Source organism: Takifugu flavidus, chromosome 14, assembly GCF_003711565.1.
Source record: "Takifugu flavidus isolate HTHZ2018 chromosome 14, ASM371156v2, whole genome shotgun sequence".
Taxonomy (NCBI): Eukaryota; Metazoa; Chordata; class Actinopteri; order Tetraodontiformes; family Tetraodontidae; genus Takifugu; species Takifugu flavidus.
In genome coordinates, this window is record NC_079533.1 from 11,750,252 (window position 1) to 11,775,823 (window position 25,572).

Genomic DNA, 25,572 nt, shown 5'->3' on the forward strand with positions numbered 1-25,572 from the left:
TTTTTTGCGACGCGTGGAGCGCAAATATTAGAATGATGTTGGCCACCGTGTTGCGGTGCAGTTCTCCACCCGGAATGATTGTTGTGAAACATAAACAGGAAGCGGCTGGGCAGAGTTCTGGGAGTTCTCCGACAGCCATTGCTGTGTCGTGGCTCAGAGCAACACACGAAAAGGAGAGGAAGACCTGGTCATTTGCAGGCTCTCTATTTTTCCTGCCACGGGACCAACTTACATGACAATAAGAACGGACACATCGGGCCAATTAGTTTTCATCTGAACAGTGGGTACGTTTTCGATATGTTTTCTCCAAGTTGGTCAGAAAAGGATCATATGTGAAGGCTCGGCTAGCGAATTATCCCGGCTTCTTACGATGCTGTTAGCTCGGCTAACACAAAATCTTTAGCTTACTAGTTCTTTAGCGGACCTGTTCGTGTTATAAATTGTCATTAGTCCCTTGTTGCGTTCCTATGAACATTCCCTTTTATAATGAAAACCCCGAGGCGTGCTATTGTTGATTTCCAGTTTTACTTTCATGTTTGCGATTTCTCAGGCTAATGCTTGGATAGCTAACCTAGCCTCTGTTCAACGTCGTCTTAAGAGAATATGACACGTAGCTAGTTGCTTCCTGCTAGTTAGCATACCCACTGGCCATCTCGCTTGCTTATTGCAAATTTCACCTTGCGTGACTTCGACACTAAACTTAATTTGTCCATTGTGGTTTTATTGTAACTATCGAAGAACACGAAGAAACTATTACAGGCGGTCAGTATCGGTGTCGCTTAGACGCTTAAACGTTAGCAAGCTTCGCTGCTACGTTGACAGTAGCAGGACTTTATCTGACAGCATCGCGCTTGTCTAACGTGATTTTAACTATTTAATCGCGATCTCATTACATTAAACTTGCGACTTTGTTGATTCACAAAGTCAGAATGATGTAAAAGCCATACCCGAGGTAGAGTAGCCGGAATAACTGATCATTTAAAACCCATTATTCAGAAATATGTTGGCAGATGTAGCTTGTTTTCATGTATTTCACGTATGGCTTTTCTCATTGACACGTCTTAAACTAGCGTAGAGTACGTTGAAACTTTTAAAACTGCTGTCAGTTGCATAAAACTGCACTCTCATTCGTAGGCTGAAAGAGCTGATTTAAAGAAATGATCATGTTGTCACTGTAAATTTGGAACGAGCTGTCACAGATTTTATTAGGTAAGATTGTCATAGTAACCATTTATGGCCCCTGCTGTGGGTGGCAGTTGATTGGCTTGAGCGTTTTTAAACATTCTGTACAGCTGTGAACACACCAAACCCAGATCCTTTAAAACAAGTAAAAAGTCTGGCGTTCAGGCAGGCTCGGCTCGCCACGGGCTTTGCTGTGTGCAGACGCCTGTAAATTAGTTCTACCTTAACTGTTATTTGCCAAGAGTTGTTACTAGTTCCTGTCAAACAGTCTCAGGTCCAGGTCCGCGTCCCACCGTGCTCGGGTTCTGCAACACCAGCCAGGAGCGCTACAGCGTGCACGACTGAAGCGCAGCAGCCAGTGACGTGTGTCTCAGCTGTATTTGGACAATCTTGAACTTTGGCAGGTTTATACTTTAGCCTTGTTGCTGTTCAAACGTTGCGTAAGTCAGAATAGAGGTCTGCTCCGACTCGCCGCATCCCGACGCTTCTCTACATTTAATAGAAAGTTGTTTATCGCGTGTCCCGCTTTATTTCCTGGAGGGACAACTGGTGTCGGGGTTTGTTCTTCATGACCGGCGGAGTGAAGGGGTTTGATTAATCCAGCCATATTTGACGGCACGCTCATGTAAAACCCCGTCTATGCCAGAGGAAGCGGTTTAGCGCGTCAGCAGACAGAGGGCCATTGATTGGTTTCCCTTCTGCTCTGGCTCTGTTTTGAATGGAGCACAATTACTGAGTTGTCACTGAACCCTGAGGTTCATTTATGAGACCCATATGGGAGGGTTTGTCTCAGAAAGACTGTCGGATGGTGCGTGAGGAGAAGATTCTAGAAGAGGCTTATCAGCCTCTGTTGATAGCCACGCAATGTACTTATCAGTAGTTCCAGATATTCAGCAGAAACTTTCCTCTAATATCTTGTATTCTCTTTCTTCGTGCATTTATTGTGCCTCGGTTATTTTTATTAAGTTGAAACAAGAATTTGGGGGGATGTTATATGATCCACTCAGTTATTGCCTTTTTTTCCCCTTTGTCATTGTTAATGAATCAGTTTGGTCATATCTAGATTATATCACTGCTATCTGTTGTTGGTAGTATCCAGAATCACTGTCTCCAATGTTTTTATGTGAAATGTTCCCAAGAAATAATGATAGAATGTTCCATAAAATAGTGTACAATTGATCTTTATCAACATTTTAACAGGACAGTAAAAAGAAGTTAAATATCATCATCATAATCCATATATTAATGAACTGATTAGCATAACGATTGCTTCCTCTTTTCTTTATTTCACTCTTGATATTGGGTTTCTTGTGTTTCCAGGATTTACCGACCCCGGACATGTCATTCCTAATTGATTTCTTTTATAACAGTGTCAGTAGCGTACTACAGTTCATAGGTGAGTACCCCCATCACACGCAAATATTTAATCCTATTAAAGCTTAACAGAGTTCTCGGATGTTTCGGAGTGGTTCTTCCTGTGATATCTGCTTGAACATCACCGGATGTGTAGCAGCCTCTCAAATGCTCCGAAAGAGCCGATCGTCCTGTTCTCCCTGTCAAACCAGTAACACAGCAGTCGTGAGTAATGGTGACGTAGAGCAGAGCTCATTCAGCCACAAATCTATTGGGTGTCAGTGTCAAGTGACTCATACAGGAGAAGGTTTCAGTTTCTGGGTGAAACACTGATCATAAGCAGCGATAGAACGAGCACATGAGCAGCGTCAGACCCCCGAGCACGTGGACGCGTGTCCGTTTACGGTTCAGCTCATTGACCCTACGACTGGCAACCTTCTGTCAGACATGTTTGGACATGGGTTCCATCATTATAGCGACGTAAACAACATCTGAGGGATGTCTGTCCTGTCCTGATGTGGCGTCCTGATGCGTCTGTGGGCCAACATATCTGGACTGACTCAGCTCGTCACCATCGCTCATACCCTGCTCTCTACCTCCAGCCCCTAACTGTTCACCAAGATGTTAGACGTTCATAAACCTCCACCGGCTGGAGTCGTCACCCAGTTTGCGTCCTGTGTGAAACCCTAAAAGCAAACCGGTCTCTGGCGCCGCTGAGGTTAACTCGGATCGTTTCCTCCTTCAGGACTGTACAAGAAATCTGGCAAGTTAGTGTTTCTTGGCCTGGACAATGCCGGCAAAACGACGCTACTGCACATGCTCAAAGACGACAGACTGGGACAGCATGTGCCGACTTTACATCCAAGTGAGCCCCCCCCCACACACACACACACACACACACACACCAGCAAGGCTAAACATACAAGCATATCAAAGTGAGCACGTTCCAGCTTTGCTTTTATCTCCGCAGCCTCGGAAGAGCTGAAAATCGCCGGCATGACTTTCACCACCTTCGACCTTGGAGGCCACGCACAAGGTGAGTCAGCCGGCGCCACGGATGATTCCATCCCGACGGCATTTCTTTTTTAAGCGTCGCCAGTTCAGAGCGGCAGGACTGATTCTCCTGTTTGCAGCCCGCAGAGTGTGGAAAAACTACCTCCCCGCCATCAACGGAATCGTCTTTCTCGTGGATTGCGCAGACTTTCCAAGATTGGGCGAATCGAAAACAGAACTCGACGTGAGTGTCCCCGGCCGGCCGCCACGCATCCCGGCGGCGGCTGAGCTTGTCTTGTAACGCGACTGTTTCTGTCCACGTGACGTTTGCCAGGCACTAATGACAGACGAGACCATCGGAAACGTGCCTATCCTCATCCTGGGCAACAAGATCGACAGACCAGAGGCCATCAGCGAGGAGAGGCTGAGGGAAATGTTTGGATTGTACGGGCAGACAACAGGAAAGGTCGGCCAGCGAAGCCACTCAGTCTTTATCTAGGAGTGTGTACGTTCTAAAGCTTCCTGTATGTTTGCTCCCCCCTCCCCCCACCCCAGGGCACCCTTCCCATGAACGAGCTGAACGCGAGACCACTGGAGGTGTTCATGTGCAGCGTGCTGAAGCGGCAGGGCTACGGCGAAGGGTTCCGCTGGCTCTCCAACTACATCGAGTAACGGAGCCGCCACCATCAGCATCACCATCATGAAAGGAGGAGGGGGGACGCTCAACCCAGCCACTCAAGACGCCCACCGTGACCACCAGTACACTCAGCTCCATGTCCGGTCATACCAGTCTGCCTTCACTTCCAGAGAATCCAGTACAACTTGATCCAAATAGACTTTTATCGGTGGAACATTTGGTTCAGCACTTTGAGAATTTATACCGACACACACACACATCTGTCTTTTCACCCCCTCTCCCCCCCTTCCTGCCATCCGTCGAGCGTGAGTGTTAAAGCATCATAATTGTAAATCTGTATATGATTCCATTGTTATTCCAACCCCCCCCAGGTCTCCCCCCTCTCCAACTCATTTTGAGCAGCAAGAGAGCGTAGTTGAATACATTGCAGTACACTTTTATAACAGTAAAGACATTCATTCTACATGGTATTTAATCTATGTGGTTTGCTTTGTCCTTTACCTTGTTCTTTTTTTTTTCTCTCTCTTCTCGACATTTCAGTAAATAAAAAGCGTGGCCACGTATACAGCCCAGGATATAGATGCACGCCTGTCCTTCATTCAAAAAGAACTATCGCGTTTATCTTCGAGCTTTCAATCCCGTTTAATACGATCTGTCTTTCACGGGCACGGCAGCCCTGAACGGATCCCAGTCGTCGGCGGACGCTTCTTTCCAACAAGAAAGCGTGGAGTGTTTGTGTTTGGGGGGAGGGGGGGGGTGTGTCATAGATGGAAAGTGTAGGCGACACCACGATCAGCGTTTGAAACTATTTAAGTAAGCGGATTTTCAGAATAAAACAGGGAGAGATGGAGGAACGAGCGCAGGGGTCAAAGGTCGTCCCACAGGTGTAATTTTTAGTGGTTTTTGAATCAAGTAACCAAACAGACACACGAGGATCCAGAAATCTAGACCGCACCTTTAGTAGGGGGCCATTAAACGTATATGAAATGTACCTAAACATCGTACATGGATCTTTTTTTTTTTTTTTCCAAGTGGTATCCTTTGATATGTGCATTAGAGACTATTATGCATGCCTTCTTTTGATTTTATTGACCATAATACAGTAGGAGGGGAAGAAGATGCCATAATTTCCACTTTAAACGAATGCAGAAACGAATTCAAACCTTTTTTCTGTTTCTGTCTCTTTGTGTCTGTTTCATTCCCCCATTATGACAAAGATGAGCTGTTCCAGCCAGGGTGGGACTCACTGTTGTTTGCATCATAAAAAAAAATATGTAATAAATGTTTTCAATGAATAACAAACTTTAACATTGATCCATAATGCTATTTTTTGTATGATTAACAAGTATTCCTTCAGTAAAAATGAATAAAGTGGAGTTACGGGCTGCGGTTGGACCTGTATTAATACAAAAAAATGAGCAAGTTTTCACCTGAAACGCGTCAAGTGTCACTGGGGGACTTCAAATCTAGATCAATACCTTCATCGATTGTGCTGTAACCAAGCCTGTGCAGCATCCTGCAGGAAGCTGGAGCCCTCCCCCTGCTGAGCGCGTCTGCCCTGATGGATGGGATGGAGCGAGTGTGGACATATTCAGCCCCATCGGCCTTATAAATCAGCCGAATGTGCTGTGTGAGAAACGGTCCAGAGATTAAAGAAGTCTATAAAATGAGTTCACGGGCATAAGAAGGCAGATTTACCCTCTTACCTTTAGCTTTACTTTATGGCGACTCAGATGGACAAGAACAAGCATGCGTCATTTCAAAATAAAAGCATCCATGGGATTAGTCACTGTTACATAACCCCCCCCCCCCCCACACACACACACACACACCAAAATTAGGCAATACTATGCCGAAAAATACATGTTCATGTTAAGATGGGTGCCAGTTATGTTTCTACGGTAGCCCAGAATGGACAAACGGTCTTCGAATCCTGAATATCGTTCATGGATCAGCTGAGTCACGAACCCACAACCTTTGCACATTGTTGTTCACACGTGTTTATGGCAGTGACGTCATGAACGGTGAGCAGAATCCACTCTGTCGCAGTTGTTATGAAAGATTCAACCATTTCCCTTTTCCAAAACAGCACGATTAAATAAGCATCTCGAAAACTGGCACAATGTGTGTGTGTGTGTGTGTGTATAATCAACAATTACGTGTCATCTTTGCAGCTGATCACATAACACACTGATACAAACAGGCCAGGCCAACATGCACGTTAACAGGGACTGAAATAAGAAATGTCCCTTTAATTCTGACGGAACGTTCATGCACTCACATTTTACGAGGCTCCATAAATGTCTATAAAATGGCTCTGCTAATTAATGGAATGGAGTACAAAAGTGAACGTCATTCCTAAAATATTTTCCGCCCAAATTAATTTCTAATAACTCCAGCATTGATGAGCGGGGGGCGCTGTGCTTTTCCAAGATAATTATCTTTTTATGTGTTAGCTTTTCCACAGATGTGCCTCTGCACTGACGGGTATTATTTAACATTGAGCCAGCAGGGGGCAGTACAGGAGCTGGGCTGAGCGCTGGTTGCCCCCATCTGTGACGCTCTTGTGGTCTCTTGTCTACCTTCACTGAATAAAACTTTAATCACATGGTGGCCAGAATCAAATTAATTAAATTAGAATTTTTTTTAAGTCACCTGGAAATGAATAAATTAACACTAATTATATTTATTCTGGCAAGAGGCGAATTTTCAATAAACTACACTTTAAAAATCTGCTGAATAATACGACTTTTCTTAAAGTTCATTGTCTGCGAATAATAATAATAAGAATTTATGGTGCTTTGTATGCACAGAAGCATCGTTTCACATTAAATTTTTACGTTATCTCCTTTGGAGGTTTGCCTCTATTCTGCCCCCTGTCGGCTGACATGTTTATTAACGAAGTTTTCCATAATGTCCTGGAAGTGCTTGATTTTTAGGCTCAACGTTGGTTCACAAAACATATCAAATATCCTTAGGATTAATTAGTCTTGGTTTTTAACACATGCTGTCTGACCCCTGCGGCAATAGATTGTCTTAAATGTTGTCTGTGCCAGGTTCAAGCTGTGCACTTGTGTCTTAAAACAGTCAAGTTTCACATTAGAGATTAAATTTTATGTGACACTTATTTACCCGTCCTCTCACATCAGCTAGCAGCTCCATCGGCGTCTTCTCTGGGAGAGACGCTGCGGGCTGCACGCTTTAATGTTCTTGTCTGGGAAGAAGGCACAAGCAAATAATTACTGTGGAAATGTGACCTGAAAGGTTGCACAATTTGCACTGCTGCTGTTCTTTTCCCCTGGAGGAGTAAATAAACCCAAACTTGGACCCGCGGGCACATTTACTGAAGTCTGTGCGAATCTAAATTAGTAAAAATAATGAACCTGAGATGGTGGAGTAGATGAAGTGGCTTCTCCTCCTCTGAGCTGTGCATAAATTGACTTGGTATCAGCGAGTGCTCTTTGAGGATGGTCTCCTGGGACTGAAGGAATGTCTGTTAGCTGATCATAATTGGCAGCCAGATCACAATCCCTCTGAAAAAGCTAAGCAGGCTGTTTTCCTTCAGGTGGGCAGCATCCAGATTTGACACAGACTTAAACATAGCTGGGACTTTTTATTTCCTAAATGCTCTTTTAAGGTGCTGCGATATTGTGTTTGTTGGTTTGGAGGTGGATCAAGAACAGGCTAAAAGGTTCTTGTGCTAAGGTGAAAGGTCAAATCTCTCTGATTTGTCTTGTAGTTGCAGCAACGTTTGACCTTGTGACTCACAGACGTCATCAATGTGATATTGTTACCGAAGCGACGATAAAAAGGTGACACGCTGAGACAAATGGACACCGGGATTGACCTTTGACCTCTACCAGTTCCATGTTCGGGTCCCCAAATCCAAACATCTGTCATTATTACAACAGTTCTGAGATTTCCAATTCATCTGATACGATGTGTCTCCTTCTCGCTGTTCAGTTGTGCTGTTCTTGCTTTTAACGGTTATCCGGCCTCACCTCCCCCTGAAGTGTTTACAAAGGGTGTCATACGGGAAGCGCTTGGTCACTGCGTGTCCTGGACACAGACCAAGAGCAGCAAAAACAAACCCTCCTCCATAGCCTGAGCTCTTTCTTTCTTCTCTTCTTGGGCCAAGTTCTCTGTCGAAGTCCATTGTTTATTTCTTTAAGGGATGACTTACAACTCCCGGGGAACATGATGAACCCCCGAGGCCTCCTAACATTTTAGCCCGCTGTTGCTCCGCGTGGTCTCAACATCCAACATATGAAGCCGCCGGCTTGGACCGGAGGACGTGGAGCGGGGCTGATAAGGGACCCCGGGGAGCAGAGAATGATAGAGAGTCCAGGCGACAGGACTGATGATCAGGACTGATGCTGTCAGACAGCATTAAAATAAAACTATACTACCTTTAACACCTTTACCTCATTGCAAAGGTCCGCCCCCTCAGGCCCTAACCTGCTGCTGGAGCTCGACATTCTTCCTCCTGGCTAGAAAAATAGCAACACTCTGACAGTATTAAAAAACGAGAATACCCCATTAAACCATTTTGGATCGTTCTGGGAGAAGTGCGCCCCCTGTGGCTGGCTCTGATACATCAGCACCATCAAACCACAACAGCTAATCAGGCTCAAAACAAATACACTGAAGGGGAGATGGGCCAACTCGGGTGGGGATGTGGGGGGTTCTGGCCTAGTAAAAGCTGTTAAAAGCTCTGCCACCGTGTTCACCAGGAGGCAACAAGAGAACAGCGTCTGCAGCAGATGTCGCCGGAAGAATGACGCCTCTTTCTCCGCGGACTTTGATTTAATGTCACCACTGATTTAGAGACACTGAAGCATCAGGAGCGCCTCCATTTCTGCATCGTTAAGTGTCGATGAAAAGGAATTTGTCAGGATGAGCACTTAAAACAGAACTTTCATTGTTGAACGATCTACCGAAGACTTGCTATGAGCTCACTTTTCACTCCTTTCACGTCTAGTTCTTCTTGAATATTTAGCTCAAGGCAGCAGACGGATTTCCACATTTCTTTTGTGAAGATGCTCCAAAACTGACTTGGCACATTGTTTGGGTGCCGCCGAGGGAAAAAGAAGAATGTGCTGGCTGCAGTTTCAGGCCTCTGGCAGCCGAATGTCTTTTTTCCTTTGGATTTTCCTGGTTCGGATCCCCGCACGGTTCCTCTGTCCCTGATCTTCTGGGGCCAGAGCGAAGCCGCACCCTTGAATCAGCTCAGTCCTTTTTTTTGTTTGATTTTTTTGTTTAATCAGACTGAGAATCTCTGGCATCACGGCTCCTCCTTTCACATCTTTGTATAAACTCTGAGACGGCGACATCCTGGCGCTTCCAGCGGCGGCTGATTGTGGATTTTTGTTGGATGCTTCTCTGATGAAGCTGCCATTATCAAAGTGATCAAAGAAATCAAAGCACATTTGCGTTGGTGGCAGAGTTCACTATGACTCAAGCTCATGATTCTGTTTAGATTTCTTGTTTTTGGACTTTATCATTGCGATATTTCACCCATTGAATGTGTTTCTTATAGTTCTTGACAGAAAAAGGTATTAAAAGTTGTAATCTGAGCAAGTCTGAGTGTGTTTGTGTGGTGACCAGAGACGCCGACAGGTGTGCATACACAGAAAGCACTGCTTTATTGACTGCACTGGACTGGTCTGGATTGGATCAGGAGGGACTGGGACACCAGATGACGTCGGAGGTCGAGGGAGGGGGTACAGGTGGGGCCGGGAGGGGGTGGGTGGGGGGGGGGTTGGGATGCAGCCATCGTTAAGGCAACACAAACAGCATGCAGATACAGTCACAGGAAACACCGTCATCATCATATTGCTTTTCAAAGTTTTGCTTAAAACATTAAAATTGTACAAAAAGGAAGAAAATAGGATTTTCGCACTAATGAAAAATACATTTTTTGTTTTTTTTCCCCCGCCTACAAAGAAGGTTCTAATACAAGAAAATAAATATAGCAAAAAAGCCAAAAAATAATTTAAAATAGCTTCTTTTTTTAATATACGTTCGATATTTTCCTTTGCTATTAACAAATGGCACAACATTCTTTGAAACAAAGAGTACAGAAGGATGAACTCCTGCAACATTCATATTATTGTGTTGAAGAACTGATGCGGATCAGAGGACAGAGCGGACGTGAGAGCAGAGACCCCGACACCTTAATAAGGACAAATAAGACAGGAAGAGGAGGAAAGGGGACTTTAGATGGGCCCTGCTGCAGAAGGACACTGAATATTTCAGAGTAGAGGAGAGCTGAGAGAGAGGAAACAGACAATTTGAGATTATTTCAACAATGTTTGTTATATTTGTTGATATGGAGACAGCAGTGGAGGGATATAAGGAGATTAAATACTGTGAGGTCCAGAATGGAGGAAGATGTAAACAAATAAAACCAGGAGAGACGGGGTGGGGGGGAGAACTGTTTCGAAGGCGTCTGAATGATTTACCCAGATTGCATTTACACCTGGAAGTAAAGCGTCTCCAGTGCCTGCACTGGAGTCACTCCTATTCTCACCACTTCCTGTCTAAGCCTCAGCATCGGCTCCAGAATTTAAACTTTATATACGGCCAAGTGAAGCCTCCCAGTCGCCTAATGGTGGAAGCAGATGTTAAAGGATAGCGAGAGAGCTGCTCAAGTCTCCAACTCAGGAGCCAGTGTGAGTCTGGATATTAAAATATAACAAAGGAGTAAAACCCATTCCCTCTATTTTCCACCAACAAAAACAGCAAAAAGATTGTTTAAAATCTCAGATAGTTCAGTTAGGAAACGTTGACCTACAGGTCGCTACTGTTTAACAATAACATGGCTATCTCTGCACTTACCCCCCCAAGGAGAGCTCCCATTCACATAAACCGAGATCGTTGAACATAAAAGTTGGTTCTAATCGCCTTCTCTAATCTTTCTTTTTTATTTCACATTTTAAAAAGGCCACAGCTGTTAGGGCCTATTTTCTGCTGTGGAGGGATACGTGTTTGTGTCCCTTGGTGGAGATAATTACATCGGCCTTTTCACTGCAGTTGTTGACAGAATGGAACAGGATTTTGCCAGCATTGTCCTTTTGAGACGTTATTTCATTCTCTCTGTCTGAACACCAGAACAAAACATTCTGCATTGCACGCTCGCTTCTTTTGCGTCTAACCGCTGATGGTTTGTAAACAAAGGAAGAAATAAAGCGAGGACGAGAGGGAAAAAGAGGAGTGTTTGGTGTCTCGATTAGCTGCTTGTTAACTCGAGTGTGTGGACAGGCTGCAAACAGAAGAGCGGGGAAAGAACAAGTTGTACTTTCTGTCTGCTCCTCTGGCTCTGCTTCAGTAAACATACCTCTCCTCTCTCCGTCTCTCCATCTCTCCCTCCCTCCCTCCGTACCAGCTGAGCAGAATGCAATGTTTTCCCCCTCTTCACACGTTGCACAGCGACACGTGCCTGTCATTATTTGTCCTTAAAGCTACAGACATTTCTTTTTTTCATCGTCACAAAGCCATTTTTGCACGTTCCACAGGCTGGGCGAGGATCTCCGACCGCTGGGCAGGGAGGGGTGGGGGGGTGAGGGGTGTTGGGGGGAAGGGGATGTGTTGGCGAATCAATAAAACCGGAGGTTTTAGGGACTGAGGATGGAGAAGATGGGGGGGGAGGGTGCACAGTCTGTACAGATGGGAGGTTCTTTTTCTAAAACATTTCACCGCTTCCTGAATCTCAATGACAGGCTCCAGCATGAATGTGTGTCATTTAAAAAGAAATAAATAAAGATGGTGTTTTTTTTTTAAGCTTTCAGGCATAAAAAGGCACATTTGTTATGTTTGGTTGAGCCAGATTTGAGAGGAAAATGACAGAAAGGCAACTAGTGGAGTGATGTCTCACATTAAACCTGTGCTAATGTTACATCCATCTGTTATCTATCAGCTCATGTGGGTCTCTGGGGGGGAAAGGGCGCTCATCTCAGGGTCAAAAGCTTCATCTCATCGATAGTCTAATTGCTTGCTTAATCTATCGATCGCCCGAGTGGCGGGTTTTCTTCTGCTGATCAATAGAACCATGAAGACATAAACTGGGAGCTTTCTCGGCTATGCTAATTTGCTAATATTATTCAGCCCTGCACTTGCAGGTATTGATTATGGGCCGTCAATCAAAGAAATCACAGCTGCGCCTCCATTAGTTTCCACCAGACAAACAAGCTCATCTCTGCCTCCGCTGCGTCTCCTCTTTTGGGCGAAACCTCCGATCTGTGCAACACCTCCCCCACCTCCCTCCTCCACCCCCTCCAACGGCGAGGACACCAAACCACCAATAAAACGGAACAAAAGGAGGAAGCAGAAAATGAGTCAGCACTCTAGTTTGATGCGAGTCACAGCGGCCAGCTACAGCATTACAAAAAAAAATAAAAAGAGAGAGAAACCCAAAACACAGATAATGTTTCTAGTATTTGAACAGTATAATACATTATTGTAGTTGTGTATACACTCCAGTGGTACGCGGCTCCGTGGGTTTGTGCAGCAGGCAGTAAAGCCAGGGTTGGATGGTTTCACTGGAAACAGGAAGCATGGAGGGGTCACGGAATCAGTCACAGTACAAAGAAACTGACGAGATTTTTACAGAAGGGTCGATAAATTCAGCTGCGGTTCGGTTTTCAGTTGAGCGAAGAGGCGAGAGAAAGAAACCCAAACCGTGGCTTTACTGCCCTTGCAGTGCAACGGATCACAAGATCAGGAGACTCGGTGATACTTTTTGGTGATGGTTTTGAGTAGGGAACAATCGTAACTTTGGATCAGCCTATTACACCTTTGGCTTGGTGCCATTACTCGCCCCACCTCAGTGGAACTGTGGGCATTTGCCTGGAGAAGCCCCTCGTCTACCAGCCTGTTTGAAGCCCCGGCTGGTGTGCTGACGCCTCCGAGTGTTTTACAACAGTGTCTCAACGGCGGCCGGCGCTGGCTTTAAGCAGCCGCTGAGTGCAAGTCAAGGTGGAATGCACCATTGTGTGTGAGGGTGTTCGTGACCTGCCATTAAGCGCTCTGAGCCCTCCATCTTATTTATGTGGCACAGAATCGACGAGGCCGCTATTTATGGCCGCTGTGATTGCAGGTGCGAACCATCGACAATCATGTTGCACCCAAAGGAGGCTGACATTCATGCTTCATTCTCAGGCTAAATGCCATGACCTATATTACAGATTAATAAATTTTGGGGGGTGGGATCTCCAATGATGTGTTGAGATAGATTTGTACTCCTCAGAGATGGTCAGAGAAGGTTGTGGGCCGTTAGCCAACGCCCGCAGCGGCGTACCACACAGAAGACAAGCTGAAGTTGTGTTGTGGTTACTGATAAAAAAAAAGAACCTGTCAAAACATCTACAGTATCTACCAAGTGGAAGGAGAGGGCATCGAAGCCACGCTGTAAATATAGAATAATAACCAGTTTGTGTATGCCAAGGCTGCACAGTACAAGAAGGGAAAAAAGGACCATTTCTCCACCAACAGGACCTCACCTAACAGAGAAAAACTCCAAAATAACCTTTTTTCCTTCCGCTGCTGTGCCGCCTTAGCATCTGCTACCACGTAAAAAGGCCATAAATGTGAGGCCTTTTACTAATACCAGTCTAAAAAAAAACAGGCTACTGAGAAGACTGATTGTTGAAACCGAGTTACGCTTTTACGTCACGCTGACGGGAAATCTGCGACGAGGCCCGGTTAGATCCCGGTACGTCGCAGCAGTCGGTCTCGTTGGTACAGTGGCCACGTTATTCCTGAATCACTAATTCTGTAACAGTGATTTGCAAGTCCTTGCCCCCTTTCACGGAAGGGTCTGCCTGTCTACGGCGAGGACAAACAAGCCTTCTTGATGGCTACACCTGAAACTCGGAGGAGACGGAACGCTGCCCTGCCTCATGGAATAATACTCTCATATATGCTGCGAGGGGATGTTTCGCTCTGTCTTCCTGATAAACTCGAGACCATTCACACATAAAAAACTAGTCATCTTGGACTTCATAACCCTGTTATACCAGCTCTGCCTGTGTATTCAGCTCAGCAACATTTGGCTTTATCTGAAGGGGCTGCGCGCAGGGGGGGGTTCTAACTTAACTCTGTCCACAACTGTGAATGTAGATCAGGAAGAAACCAAGTTAGGCCCATCGTCAGGGAGAACCGGGCAGAGACGTGGGCAAAAGCGAGCTATCCTGGACTGTAGCGACAGACATTCGTCACTGGCGTGCTTGTGTAGAGGAGCCGTGAGGGCGCCGCCTCCATAGATCGTTGCTTTGGCGTGGTCACTTCGGGCGACGGCTCGGTACACCGTGCATCAGTACTGGGTCCAGCAGCCCTTAAAAATCACTCACGACTTACAGTATATCGCCGGAATCTGCAACGGGAGTGCAGCTTTTAGCCGCAGGGTTGAAAAAAGGGGCTTTCCTTGGGTTCTGTCCCTCTCAGCTGGAGAATTAAATGCCCGGGTCTGATTGTTCTGTGGTTCTGAGTGAAGGAACATGCTTAGTAGTCATGTAGGAATTTAAACAGTGGAGATTGAGACATACACAAGTCCTTATATTTATATATATACTGTATATGATATAAAATACATATATATATATATTTATATCTGTCTTATGTCCATTTCCAATACACTTTCCTAACCTTTTATTGAGATTCTTAAACCCTGAGAATACCATGGACTGCTTTAAGTACAAAATACAACTCTGAGAGGACAACAAAACGTCATTTTGCAATACCAAATTTACAAACAGCTCAAATCAAAAACTCAACGTGGGCCTCTGAAGCTGATCAGTACATCAGCACCCTTTCAATGGAAGAGGAGGAAGGGCGCCGCAGCCATCGGTTTCCAAGGCTGGTCCAGGTGGTGCGCTAGTGGCGGCCATGTTGGCGTTTTGAACCTGCTGAGGTCGGCATCGTCCTAACACGACGTCATCGATTGCATAGACGGACAGGGGTGGCAAATAAATAGGGTGCTTCTGTACACCAGAAATAAGACTCACTTTGGTCACTTTTGCCTCAATATCTATGAAAATCAAGCAGAAATTGAGGACTGTCAACGGTGATCTTTGGAACATCCTCATGATTTTAAGTGAAATTGTATCAGAAAACCTGATTTTCTTCTCATCTGGGTTACTAAACACATAGCTAAATGAAATAAATATGAATCCATGATCTTTTCAGTCGATTAATCTGACAATTGTTCCCTCCTTTCATTTTTAAGGTGCCATTTTCCACATTACAAATCTTGAAACCACCTCACAGCACAATCTGGACAAACCTGGATTACCGATGTTCTGGGCTGCAGTAACACAGTTGGGGGGCAGGGGGCGTTGCAGGGGTGGGGGCAGGATGCAGCTCTTTGCACCGATAGTGCGGTGAGACTCTGCTTTGCTAAATGGCGCAGAAACTTTTCTGATTAATGGCAAATGCTGCGACACATCCTTCAGGCACTACGTTAGCTACACTCAGTAACCAAGACAACAGGGCCCTTTGATTGTTACCAATCTGATCGATCCATGTATTGATTGAGCGATAAGGTCGGCCAGAGGGGGAGGGGTCCAGGGGCACAGGGTGAGCGACGGAAGGCACAGTTTTCTACGCTGAATTTTCTTGAAAGGATTTAAAAACAGGATGGCAAACCGAGAACGGAAAGCGGCCGTTGCGTGAGCATTTTTTATGTATTTTTTTCTCGCTGCCTGCGTCGGGTTCGGCGAACGGGGGACGGGGAGGTCAAAGTAAGGAGTGCTGACCCCCAGCCCCGATTGGGCATCTACGAAACACACACGAGTGCTTACATCACAGCTCCTGTGACCGGCTGGTTGTGCTTTTCAAGGCTGAATACACTCTGTCCGCGTCTCCGTCGGCAGATATTCAGGACAGATCTGGTGTGAATGTCTTTACGCTGAACGTGTTTAGGAAAACAATGACTCATTGGATGCCTCTCAGACCAGGAGTGCAGCAGACCCTGAAACCATCATGTATCATAATAAAAACAATAATGCCCAGAAGCGTTTGTCCCCGAGTCTGGCCGATACCGGAGGCGTAACGCCAGGAACGGGTACTTCGAAGCCCAGGAACAGAGCGAATCCGACATATAAAAGCAAACAGAGAGGAGTTTGTTTTGGAGAGTTTGTTCTTCTGTTGTGGGAAGCTAACGTGGGAGACTACGGTCCGGTGGAGAAGTTTAACTGTACGCCGGGCAAACAGCTACATTCAAATTCATCCCAAGAAAAAAGCAGGTGTGTCACGGGCACAGATGGAGAAGTACTCTACAGGGGTAGTTGGGTGTGTGCGTGGTATTTGGAGTCTCTTTAGGATGCCAGCACGCTCCTTCGCAGCAGATCCTCATTCCCAGAATGCAACTGAGCCAGTCGGAGTTTGCGTCTGCCGGAGCGCGTGTCTACGTCGCTCTGCTCACCGTCAGAGAAGTACCCGTCGGTTTCTGCGGCGTCCAACATGGATGAATCCTTTCCAGTAAGCGATAGATCTGCAGATGCCAGGTCTTCCAGGCAGCTGAAGGTCCGCCCTCTGGATTTAGCCTGGCGGGACAAGCGGAGCCGCGGAACGCCGCTTTGTAGGATGGTCCCGGTGTCGGGAATGGTGAGGCGGGGGCTGAAGGCCGGAGCTGGAGATGAGCTTGTGCTGAAACTAGATCCGGTCCCTGCTGTGACACCGTTTCTGGAGCGAATGCTTTCCCACCGGTCGTGATCTTCCGAGATGTGGCAGGAATCCATTTTGGATATGGGCGGCTGTGGTGGAGGGTCCCTGTGCATATCAGAATTCCTGCTGTGGTGCTGATGGAAGTGGTGGTGCAGGGCCTTCAAGGAGCTCCGGGACCGCTCCCCCCTCTGGCACACGTGGCTGAAGTTCTCCTGCCTCTTCGCCCACAGGTTCTTCACAGTGGAGGGACTGGAGGCTGAGGAGGGGGTGGCGGCGGACAGGAGCGTAGGGGACCGGCCGGGGGAGGCGGACTGCGAGAGGCCACGAGTACGAGACTTGTTGCTCCCTCGCAGTTTACGGCCCAGGTGGGGGGTTTTCCAAGTGGACTGCATGGAGTTCTCCATCATGAGGTTTAACAGGCTCTCCTCCCCCTGAAGGAGCTAAAGAACAGAAGAGATCGATAGATTGAGAAGAAGCTCATGTGACGACGTCACGCTCACACATGCTAGGCTACGCTACCTGATCGGACAGCAGGCTGCCGCTCTTGTCTCGATGTTGGGCCCCAAGAGTCCACTGGCTCAGCATGTCGTCAGCAGTGATCTGGACCGACTGGGCCAACCAGCTGTCGAACAAGGACTTATCCAAAGGGAAGGACTTTGATAAACCTGGAAGAAGCCAGAGAGGATGTCCAGAGGGAGGGAAATGGAGGGAAAGTGAGGGAGCGAGAGAGAGATGCAGACAGGTGACACAGGGCAGCAAAACATTCATCACAACATTTAAAGTAGGGAAAAATGGACAACATCTGCTCTGTTCTGGTCTAGTTCAGTAACATGGACAAACTCCAGAGGCTCGATCAGAGGACATTCACGTATCCAGACTGCATGAGTAATGTATTACATTTATATTAACGACAGTCTGACAAATGAAGAACCTTCAAATTCAAACCCTTTTACAGCACCAATCCCGCTCATCTGGTCTGTGTGTGTGTGTTTGTGTCTGTATGTATGTGTGTGTCTGTGTGTGCCTGTAATTAGTAGCTTTTCATTGAACTTTTTGTGATTGTGAGTTCTAAAAGTGGTGCCAAAGTCAGTTCCTGTTGTTCCTGTCTGGCATTTTGGTCTATCTTTCTGAGACACACACACACACACACACACACACGCACACGCACACGCACACGCACAGCACACACACACACACAGAAAGCGACAGAACTGCTTAAAAGTATTAGCTATGCTGTTCCCAGATGCGTGTTCCACCTACAGACTCTTCCACTGCAAAGTTTTACAAGTTAAAATTCCCCCAAATTTGTATCGTTTTGTTTGGGAAAAAAGATCAGATCACATTGTTAACCTTTAAATAACAGATACTTATGAATATAAAACAGAAAGGGGGCAGCAGGCGTCGTGGGGAATTATGGGTAATCACAAGTGTGAATGGATGTGGGTTCCGAGTGACGGGACCGCTCCTTCTCTCTGCTCAGTTTTTTTTTAATTATCGCAATAAAAATGATTCAAACATACCTGAGAATCAGAGCTCGACTGTCTGGTCTGCTGCATCTTTATGGGTTGCATTATCTGTTTTTGTTTTTATTTGTGTGGGATATATGAGTTCCGGTATACAGAATAGATTTACAGCACTTAGCGGGATGATAAAAAAAACATGACAAAAATCATCTTTTGGATAGAAAACTAACAAATTACAGTTATCCAGCTGTTCAATAATCTCCCAACGGTAAAAATCTTATGTCCATAATCGACCTGGTAGAAACATATAAAAATAAGACGTGTGTTTTAAGGATCGTTCTTTCCTAATTTTCAATCTAAATTTCAACCCCTACCAATCAAGATACACACACATACACATACACACACACGCACACACACATCCTTGTATCTTTGTGAAGACTCTCAATAACAATGCATTACCCAGCTCCTTAACCTAACCCTAATCATCACAACTACCCCCAACCCCGCTCACACACACAACAACAGTGTGCCTCATTAGCAGCACATCTGTCATGGAAACAACGTGAAGGATGGTTTTCCAGCAGTTGCTGCTCTTATCCCTCTTCAGCTAGACAGAGAGACAAAGACAGGAAAAACGATGAGTTCAAGGAGCGCGGGAGATAAACCAGAATTCACAAACACGTCTCACTTAGTGCCGATTTCATTAAGGTCACACGGCTCTGGGGGGAGAACCTGAAGGCTGCGTTCTCCACCAACTTTCCTCAGCTTTTCCAGCTGGTTGGTCTAGAAACGCGGCCAATAGTGCGTGTTAGCGGACAAAGCTAAGGTGTGGGACCGGGAAGTGAGGCCGCATTGAAGATAAAATAAAAAAGCTTGTTGTAGGCATGTCTTGACCCACCTCCCACCTCTCCACTGATTGGTTGAGGGCATCACCGGCTCCATCCAACACGGGCCTCCTCGCTCATATCCTGCAGAATTATGAGCGAGGGCGAGGATGAAACCCGTCGTGTTTCTGTATTTGCCGTTCATGCCAGTTCTCCCAGCAGCACGGGGAAAACCGATCGGGTCAAGCGTCCTGACAAATGTGCTGTATGAATGTTTGTGAAATTTCCCTGCGAATCAAACAATTCCACCGGAATATTACAACCCCTCAAAGACAGGAGCGAGAGGAGATTCAGGTTCCCTCCTTTGTTGACGGCGGGGTCTTTGTCAGCCAATTTCCGTTGCCGCCGGCAACATTCTGTCATGTTTCGTTTTTCGGAGATCACAGGAAGGAGGAGAACAGGCCGCTTCACCGCCGGCGCCAGCGTATTATCAACCGTTCCCACCTTTCATTCGTCTCTACTCCCGAATGTGTCAATATGTGTGAAGTTTAAGGGAAAATAAGAACCTTTCAGGCCTTAAAAGTAAAGGATAATTATGTGTTATGTGGGTGAACCGGGAGAGGAAATCTGAATAAGTGTGCTTGTGACTCATCATGAAGCCCCCTCTGATATTAAACACGTACACTAATTGTTGGTAGCCCACAGTTTTGGGCAGAATATTCTTGGTTTATTAGATCCGAGCGTACAAACAGAGATTATGGGGCAGCACACGTCCTCCCACGTGACGTCCTACATGATTAAACTTTCACAACACAGGAGACGTCGCTCTGCTTGCCTTTGTCTTTTTTGCTTTTTTGCTTAAAATCGCCCACACAAACATGGTATGAATCATAAATATTTGTCTTTTTTAAGGTATTTATTTCTGGGAAATCAAATAGTTGTTTTCACTTCAGTGTGCAGCGGGCTGTTGTAGCTTATCACCAAAAAATCTGTCTATTTAGTGGCAAATAATAGTTCTTTATTATCATAAACGAGCCTATTGTGGTTAATTAGCCGCTTACTGCATAGAACTATAGATTATTCATATTCATAGTTATCTAAATTATGAAAAATTATGAAAAATAGATTTCACTTTTTAATTTAATAGTTTTAGTGCTCATCCATTACTGGAGGAATACAGTCCAACATCCATCTGCATTATGTCAGCTTCTTTTTCCACGCGTTAACATTTTTTGATGGTTTTAGGCCGAATCTGTCGAGAAATAATGAAGGATCGGTCTTAAAATAAGGAATAATGGGTCTGAATAATAAAGGTGTCAGGTCTTTGTCGGGGAAAATCAAAACTAATCGCATCAGGACACATCGTTGTTGAATACCGCGACAGCGTCTGAGCTCTCTGAGCACCGACGTGATGGTTTGTATCCCCACAGATCTGACGGATGCTTTTGTCTCCTGTTGACAAGACAAAAGCCACAGAGTGAATTACAGCCTCCCAGGTGTCCATCAATCTCCGCTGGAAGACCTTATCGTCCCGCCTGCCTGTCTGTCGCCGCCGCACGCATATTTAAACACGCTAAACGTGTGTTATCGAGCGCTCTTACTCCATCGCTACACCTTGTTTAAAACTTCCTTTGACTTTACAAACCTAAATCTTGTTCTAATTCAACTCGTCTTATCCTGTAATTGTGCATTCTTCAATAAAGAGATCCAATTATTATTTAAATATCTGTACAAAGTTGAGTCAGATTGAAGAATATTTGCATAATTTTTTATAAAAAAGGACTAAAATTGGCTTCAATCTTCCAAAGACGGATTTTACAGCGAGGCAAACACACACACACACACACACACACACACACACACACACACACACACACACACACACACACACACACGCACGGTGTACCTTGCTCTTTAAGTAGGGTGCTGTTCTCTGACAACCTTTCCTTTTTCTTCTCGGGACTACTCTTCCTCTTCTCCTTCCCTCTCTCCTTCACTCCATTCTGCTTCCTCTTTTCTCCCTTCTGGCTTTTCTCTGCAGGGAGACAGAATCGATTAAGTCAGTTTGCTCTGATTTCACCCGAATTTCGCCCGGAAAGTGAACAATGGACCTCGTTCGATCAAACAAACGGCCAGAGAGTTAAATCCCAGCGCTGTGGTTCATCCTCATCATGCTGGTATGAGTTAGTCTGCTGGGACGGCAGATGTAGAGGAATTATTTGAGCTACGTGAAGAAGAAAATGTGCCCAATTCATGGAGAGGCTCAACAGGCTGGGGTGTAAACACTGACCCCTCTTGTCCATGACTAGGTGCATCCTGCAGCGTGAGGAAACCCGATAAAGCTGCAACACACCCGTACTGGGAGGGCGGAAAAGCTACACTGGTCGTCAGAAGTCCGGACGATTCGTATTCAGTGGCAGAATCTGCCCCCTTTGTGATGTTCAGCCCGCAGGAGGAAGCATTTTAGTTGTTGTGGGGAACTAGTTCAACCGCAGGGTCGGCTCTAAGATGCTGCAACAGGAAGCACAACATGGAAGAGGAGCAAAGACAAATCCATGGAACGTGGATCAAAACCTTTGTTTTTGGGTTCTAGAGAGGGTCACCTGCAGCAAATGCCCTCCAGCTACCCTGATGGTGCTTTAAGAACATCGCGTCCTATTACATCCGAGGAGGGCGACGGGAGTTGAACTAACATTAAAGGGAAACGTCTGCCATCACCACAGAAACCGTCTGGCATCACGAAGCAGCTTTTGCGTATGATCCAGGTGTGTGTGCTGCCTGCAGCGGGTTCAGCAGCCGTGGACCGTCCTCGTGCTCGCTTCAGCAGGACAGGACGTGCATGAGCGGAGCTGAGAGACACCAGAGATTTAACAGCGAGACGAGGTGGACGTTCAAGACTCAAGAATTAAGTCCATGTTGGCGCTGCCATATTTTATACTGTGAGAGAATCTGGCTTTTACCTTGTTCAAAAGCTCCTTTTAATTGGCAATAAAGGTCCAAAAGTAAAGATTTTTAATAATTCAGGCGGAAAAAACACATGGCGCGGATGGATTTTAGCAGCACGAGTGCTAATATTGCCAACGCTGCCTCTCAGTTTAAGCTAATGTAACAGAGCTGTGATGTAATGCTGGTATATGGCAGGAGATCCTCCCCCGGGAGGAAATGACTCTTCGCAGCTCCGAAATTGTAATTTTCCTTTTTTTCTCTGCTCCTCGGTCTCGACAGGAGGAAGCATCTTATCTCCCGCCGGCCATTGTTCAGCACCCCTCCTTTTTTGTCTAATCAGATCGTGTTCTTTTTATTTGTCGCGTGGTTTGAGAAACTGGTCCGCGGCTCTTTGGGGGACGCTCTGAGTCCCGCCGTCTCTAATCGCAGCTCAAATCCAACTCAATCAGCAGTGGAAAGCTTTACTAAACAGTCCTGTTACAGCTTTTCTGCCCCCCCCCCACTCTCCCTCCTTGTTTGGAAGATGCAACAGTGTTGGGGGATTTGTCTTTCTGAAGTGTGTGATTTATTTCCTCTTCCTGGGTCCACTGAACTGTGCAGCCGCTGTGTCCCAGTTCTACCTGAGCTCATTAGTGCCAGTTCTTCCTACCGTCGTCTCTTCCTCATGTCCTTTAACCAGCCCCTCACCGTTTCTCTCCCTCTCCTCCATCCTTTCATTTGTCTTATTACCTTTTTGTCCTTCCTCATCCTTCTCCTTTGCTCTAATTCTCTCTCTCTCTCTCACACACACACACACACACACGTGGAGCTCAGAGCAGATCTGCGAAGCGCTGCTAACCACCGGCAGAACGAACCAGAATGAAAATGTGCTGCACAACAATATCCTGAGTGTGTTTGTACAGGAAAGCAAGTCGTGCGTGCAGAACTGTGGACGGCCCACGGTTCTGCCAGGGCAAGAGAGAAAAACAAGTATAGTTTATATACTGTTTATGTTAAGTGCCTGTTAGCAGCGCAGCAAGAATGAACCGAACCGCCGACAAAGTGTTTATTAACTGATAATAAAGCTCAGCCTCGAGGCGTTGATGGATTTGATCCATATATCGTTAAAGTAGCAGATCATTAATCCAGCATTCTATTACAGAAGGCAGGTGGAATCGAGCCACATCTGTGAGGGTCCCCCCCCCCCGTCAGTGCTGCTAACAGGAGCGGCGAGCAGGCGTCGACCTGACGGACAGACAGGTGGACTGGCTGAGCAAGACAGGAGGACATCAGATAAAGTGGCTGTGAGAGACAGTTGGACAGAGGAACAGCTTCAGTCAGGTCAGAGGACGGGGGAGGGGGGGGGGGTCCCACATGGAAACGAAGCTGCAGGGAGACGGACAGAGGCTGCTGGGAAATATGAAGCTCGGTCTCAGGGGGAGACTGATAAAGAGCTGTTTAAGAGAGGAGAGTAAAAAGAACCTGTTCACTTTTATCCCCTCTGAAAACTGATGGAAGAGAAAAGAGACTGAAAAAGAGCATGAAAGAAAAGAAGGAGATAAAAGATGGAGAGGGAAGTGAAAGGTACAAGGTGAGGGACAGAACAAATCATTACAGTAGACAAGCTCATCCTTCACACTGCACCACCGTACACACACACACACACACACACACACACACACTCCTCTCTCTCTCTCTCTAATCTAAAGTGTGAATAGATATGGCTGTTTCGTGCCAACAGCACAGCTCCTGGTACCCTAATGGAAGCAATCTGCTGAGTCAGGAGCTCTACAGTGTGTCTGTGCATGTGCGCGCGCACACGCATGTGTGTGTCTGTGAGGAAGGCGAGTGTGTTAGTAAGAAACAGCAGAAGCAGCAGGAGAGAGTAGTGGAGCGAGTGTATGTGTGCAGCTTTGCTTGCAGTGATAAACACTGTGCACCCTAAGCACTCCCTTACACACTCCAACACACCCCTACACACTCCAACACTCCCCTACACACTACAACACTCCCCTACACACTCCAGCACTCCCCTACACACTCCAACACTCCCCTACACACTCCAGCACTCCCCTACACACTCCAGCACTCCCCTACACACTCCAGCACTCCCCTACACACTCCAACACTCCCCTACACACTCCAGCACTCCCCTACACACTCCAGCACTCCCCTACACACTCCAACACTCCCCTACACACTCCAGCACTCCCCTACACACTTCAGCACTCCCCTACGCACCTCTACACACTCCCCTACTCCCCTACACACTCCAATACCCCCCTACACACTCCAACACATATCCCTACACACTCCAACACTCCCCTACACACTCCAACACTCCCTTACACACCCCCCTACACACTCCAACACTCCCCTACGCACCTGTACACACTCCCCTACTCCCCTACACACTCCAACACTGCCCTACACACTCCAACACTCCCCTACACACTCCAATACCCCCCTACACCTCCAATCCCCCCTACACACTCCAACACTCCCCTACACACTCCAACACTCCCCTACACACCCCAACACACCCCTACACACACCTGAAGACCTCTATACACAGAAATGAAGATGACCCTAATTTTAACACCCTGGCAGGTTAAATAATCTGAGAGGTTTTCAGGAAGAAGCTTCCAAATTCGTGGTGAGATGGTAGAAATACAAGTAATGAGATGAATCGAATACAATATATTAAATATTAAAAAAAGCTAGCTGTGCAGCATCAGGAAGATTTGGAATCCAGCAAACACAGCAGCATCCACTCCTGTGGCCAGGTTCATGCTTCCTGTTGTCCGTTGGCCAGCAGCCGTATGACACGCACCGTGATCCCGTCATCTACGGCGGTTGGAGAAGAAAGGGCGCCCCATTGATGTGGATGGCAGGTGCAGCGATATCTGCCTGCCTGAAGTGATGACCAGCAAACGCTGGAGCGCTAAAAGCTCTTTTAGGTGGAGTGTGGTGGCGCCACCAAAATCCCAGTGATGGTGAGTCAATCCCCCCCCGTCCTCACCTCCAGCAATGTCCTCTTCCAGCAGCTGGATCTGGAGGTGGAAGATCTTCTCCTGAAGGTCACACAGGGTGTGTTTCATTTTCTCCCTCCTGGTCACCATGTAGCACAGGTTACGCACCTGAAAGGCAGGACAAAAACACAAATCAACTCAGGGACTTATGAACAGTGGCACAAAACCCCCCCCCAGCTAAAACACAGACGTGGAGGTGTTCCATATTGTTTAATTGCTATCCCGGGGCAAAAGTGTGACCGAGAGAGGAGCACATTCTTGGAGAGAGCAGAGCTGAGAAAAGCTCCAGCGGGGAGACAATAGACGGAGACGGGTGAGGAGAGACAGACGAGTGCTGATGGCTGAGTAAACAAGATTCAGAGATACAGAGCTGCTAGTCGCAGTTCGCTAACGCTAACAGAACAATTTCATCTATAGATAAGAGACACCGGCTGAGGTGGAACTTTTCATTTCTGCTGCCGTGGAGCTTTTGAAGGTCCGTTGGTGGTTAGAACAGA

The 25,572-nt window shown here is 46.5% G+C and overlaps 2 protein-coding genes across 4 annotated transcripts; one reads left to right on the forward strand and one right to left on the reverse strand.

Annotated features, from left to right (window-relative positions):
* Window positions 1-89: 89 nt before the first annotated feature.
* On the forward strand, window positions 90-5,550 carry sar1b (secretion associated, Ras related GTPase 1B). 2 transcript variants are annotated; one of them, XM_057053915.1, is made up of 7 exons: window positions 90-284; window positions 2,503-2,578; window positions 3,281-3,400; window positions 3,506-3,571; window positions 3,669-3,772; window positions 3,863-3,994; window positions 4,084-5,550. In XM_057053915.1, the coding sequence occupies exons 2-7, from the start codon at window positions 2,521-2,523 to the stop codon at window positions 4,198-4,200; spliced, it is 597 nt and encodes a 198-aa protein (XP_056909895.1). In that variant the 5' UTR covers window positions 90-284; window positions 2,503-2,520; the 3' UTR covers window positions 4,201-5,550. The 2 variants fall into 2 exon arrangements, with proteins under 2 accessions (XP_056909895.1, XP_056909897.1); XM_057053917.1 differs by having other exon boundaries at window positions 116-280.
* On the reverse strand, window positions 2,348-25,183 carry LOC130537243 (E3 ubiquitin-protein ligase Jade-2-like). Of its 2 annotated transcripts, XM_057053907.1 has the most exons (6): window positions 25,066-25,183; window positions 21,025-21,153; window positions 17,348-17,493; window positions 5,872-17,268; window positions 5,644-5,791; window positions 2,348-2,735 (listed from the first exon to the last, which is right to left on the reverse strand). In XM_057053907.1, exons 1-4 carry the CDS (start codon window positions 25,163-25,165, stop codon window positions 16,480-16,482), a joined length of 1,164 nt encoding a protein of 387 aa, XP_056909887.1. In that variant the 5' UTR covers window positions 25,166-25,183; the 3' UTR covers window positions 2,348-2,735; window positions 5,644-5,791; window positions 5,872-16,479. The 2 variants fall into 2 exon arrangements, with proteins under 2 accessions (XP_056909887.1, XP_056909888.1); XM_057053908.1 differs by lacking the exon at window positions 21,025-21,153.
* Window positions 25,184-25,572: the final 389 nt, after the last annotated feature.

Coding starts and splice junctions, on each gene's coding strand:
- sar1b (XM_057053915.1), top strand. CDS start 2,521: ATGTCATTCCTAATTGATTTCTTTTATAACAGTGTCAGTAGCGTACTA. Junction 3,401..3,505: donor TGTGCCGACTTTACATCCAA/GTGAGCCCCCCC, acceptor TTATCTCCGCAG/CCTCGGAAGAGCTGAAAATC. Junction 3,995..4,083: donor ACGGGCAGACAACAGGAAAG/GTCGGCCAGCGA, acceptor CCCCCACCCCAG/GGCACCCTTCCCATGAACGA.
- LOC130537243 (XM_057053907.1), bottom strand. CDS start 25,165: ATGGTGACCAGGAGGGAGAAAATGAAACACACCCTGTGTGACCTTCAG. Junction 17,494..21,024: donor CACCCTACTTAAAGAGCAAG/GTACACCGTGCG, acceptor GGCTTCTTCCAG/GTTTATCAAAGTCCTTCCCT. Junction 17,269..17,347: donor GCAGCCTGCTGTCCGATCAG/GTAGCGTAGCCT, acceptor TCTGTTCTTTAG/CTCCTTCAGGGGGAGGAGAG.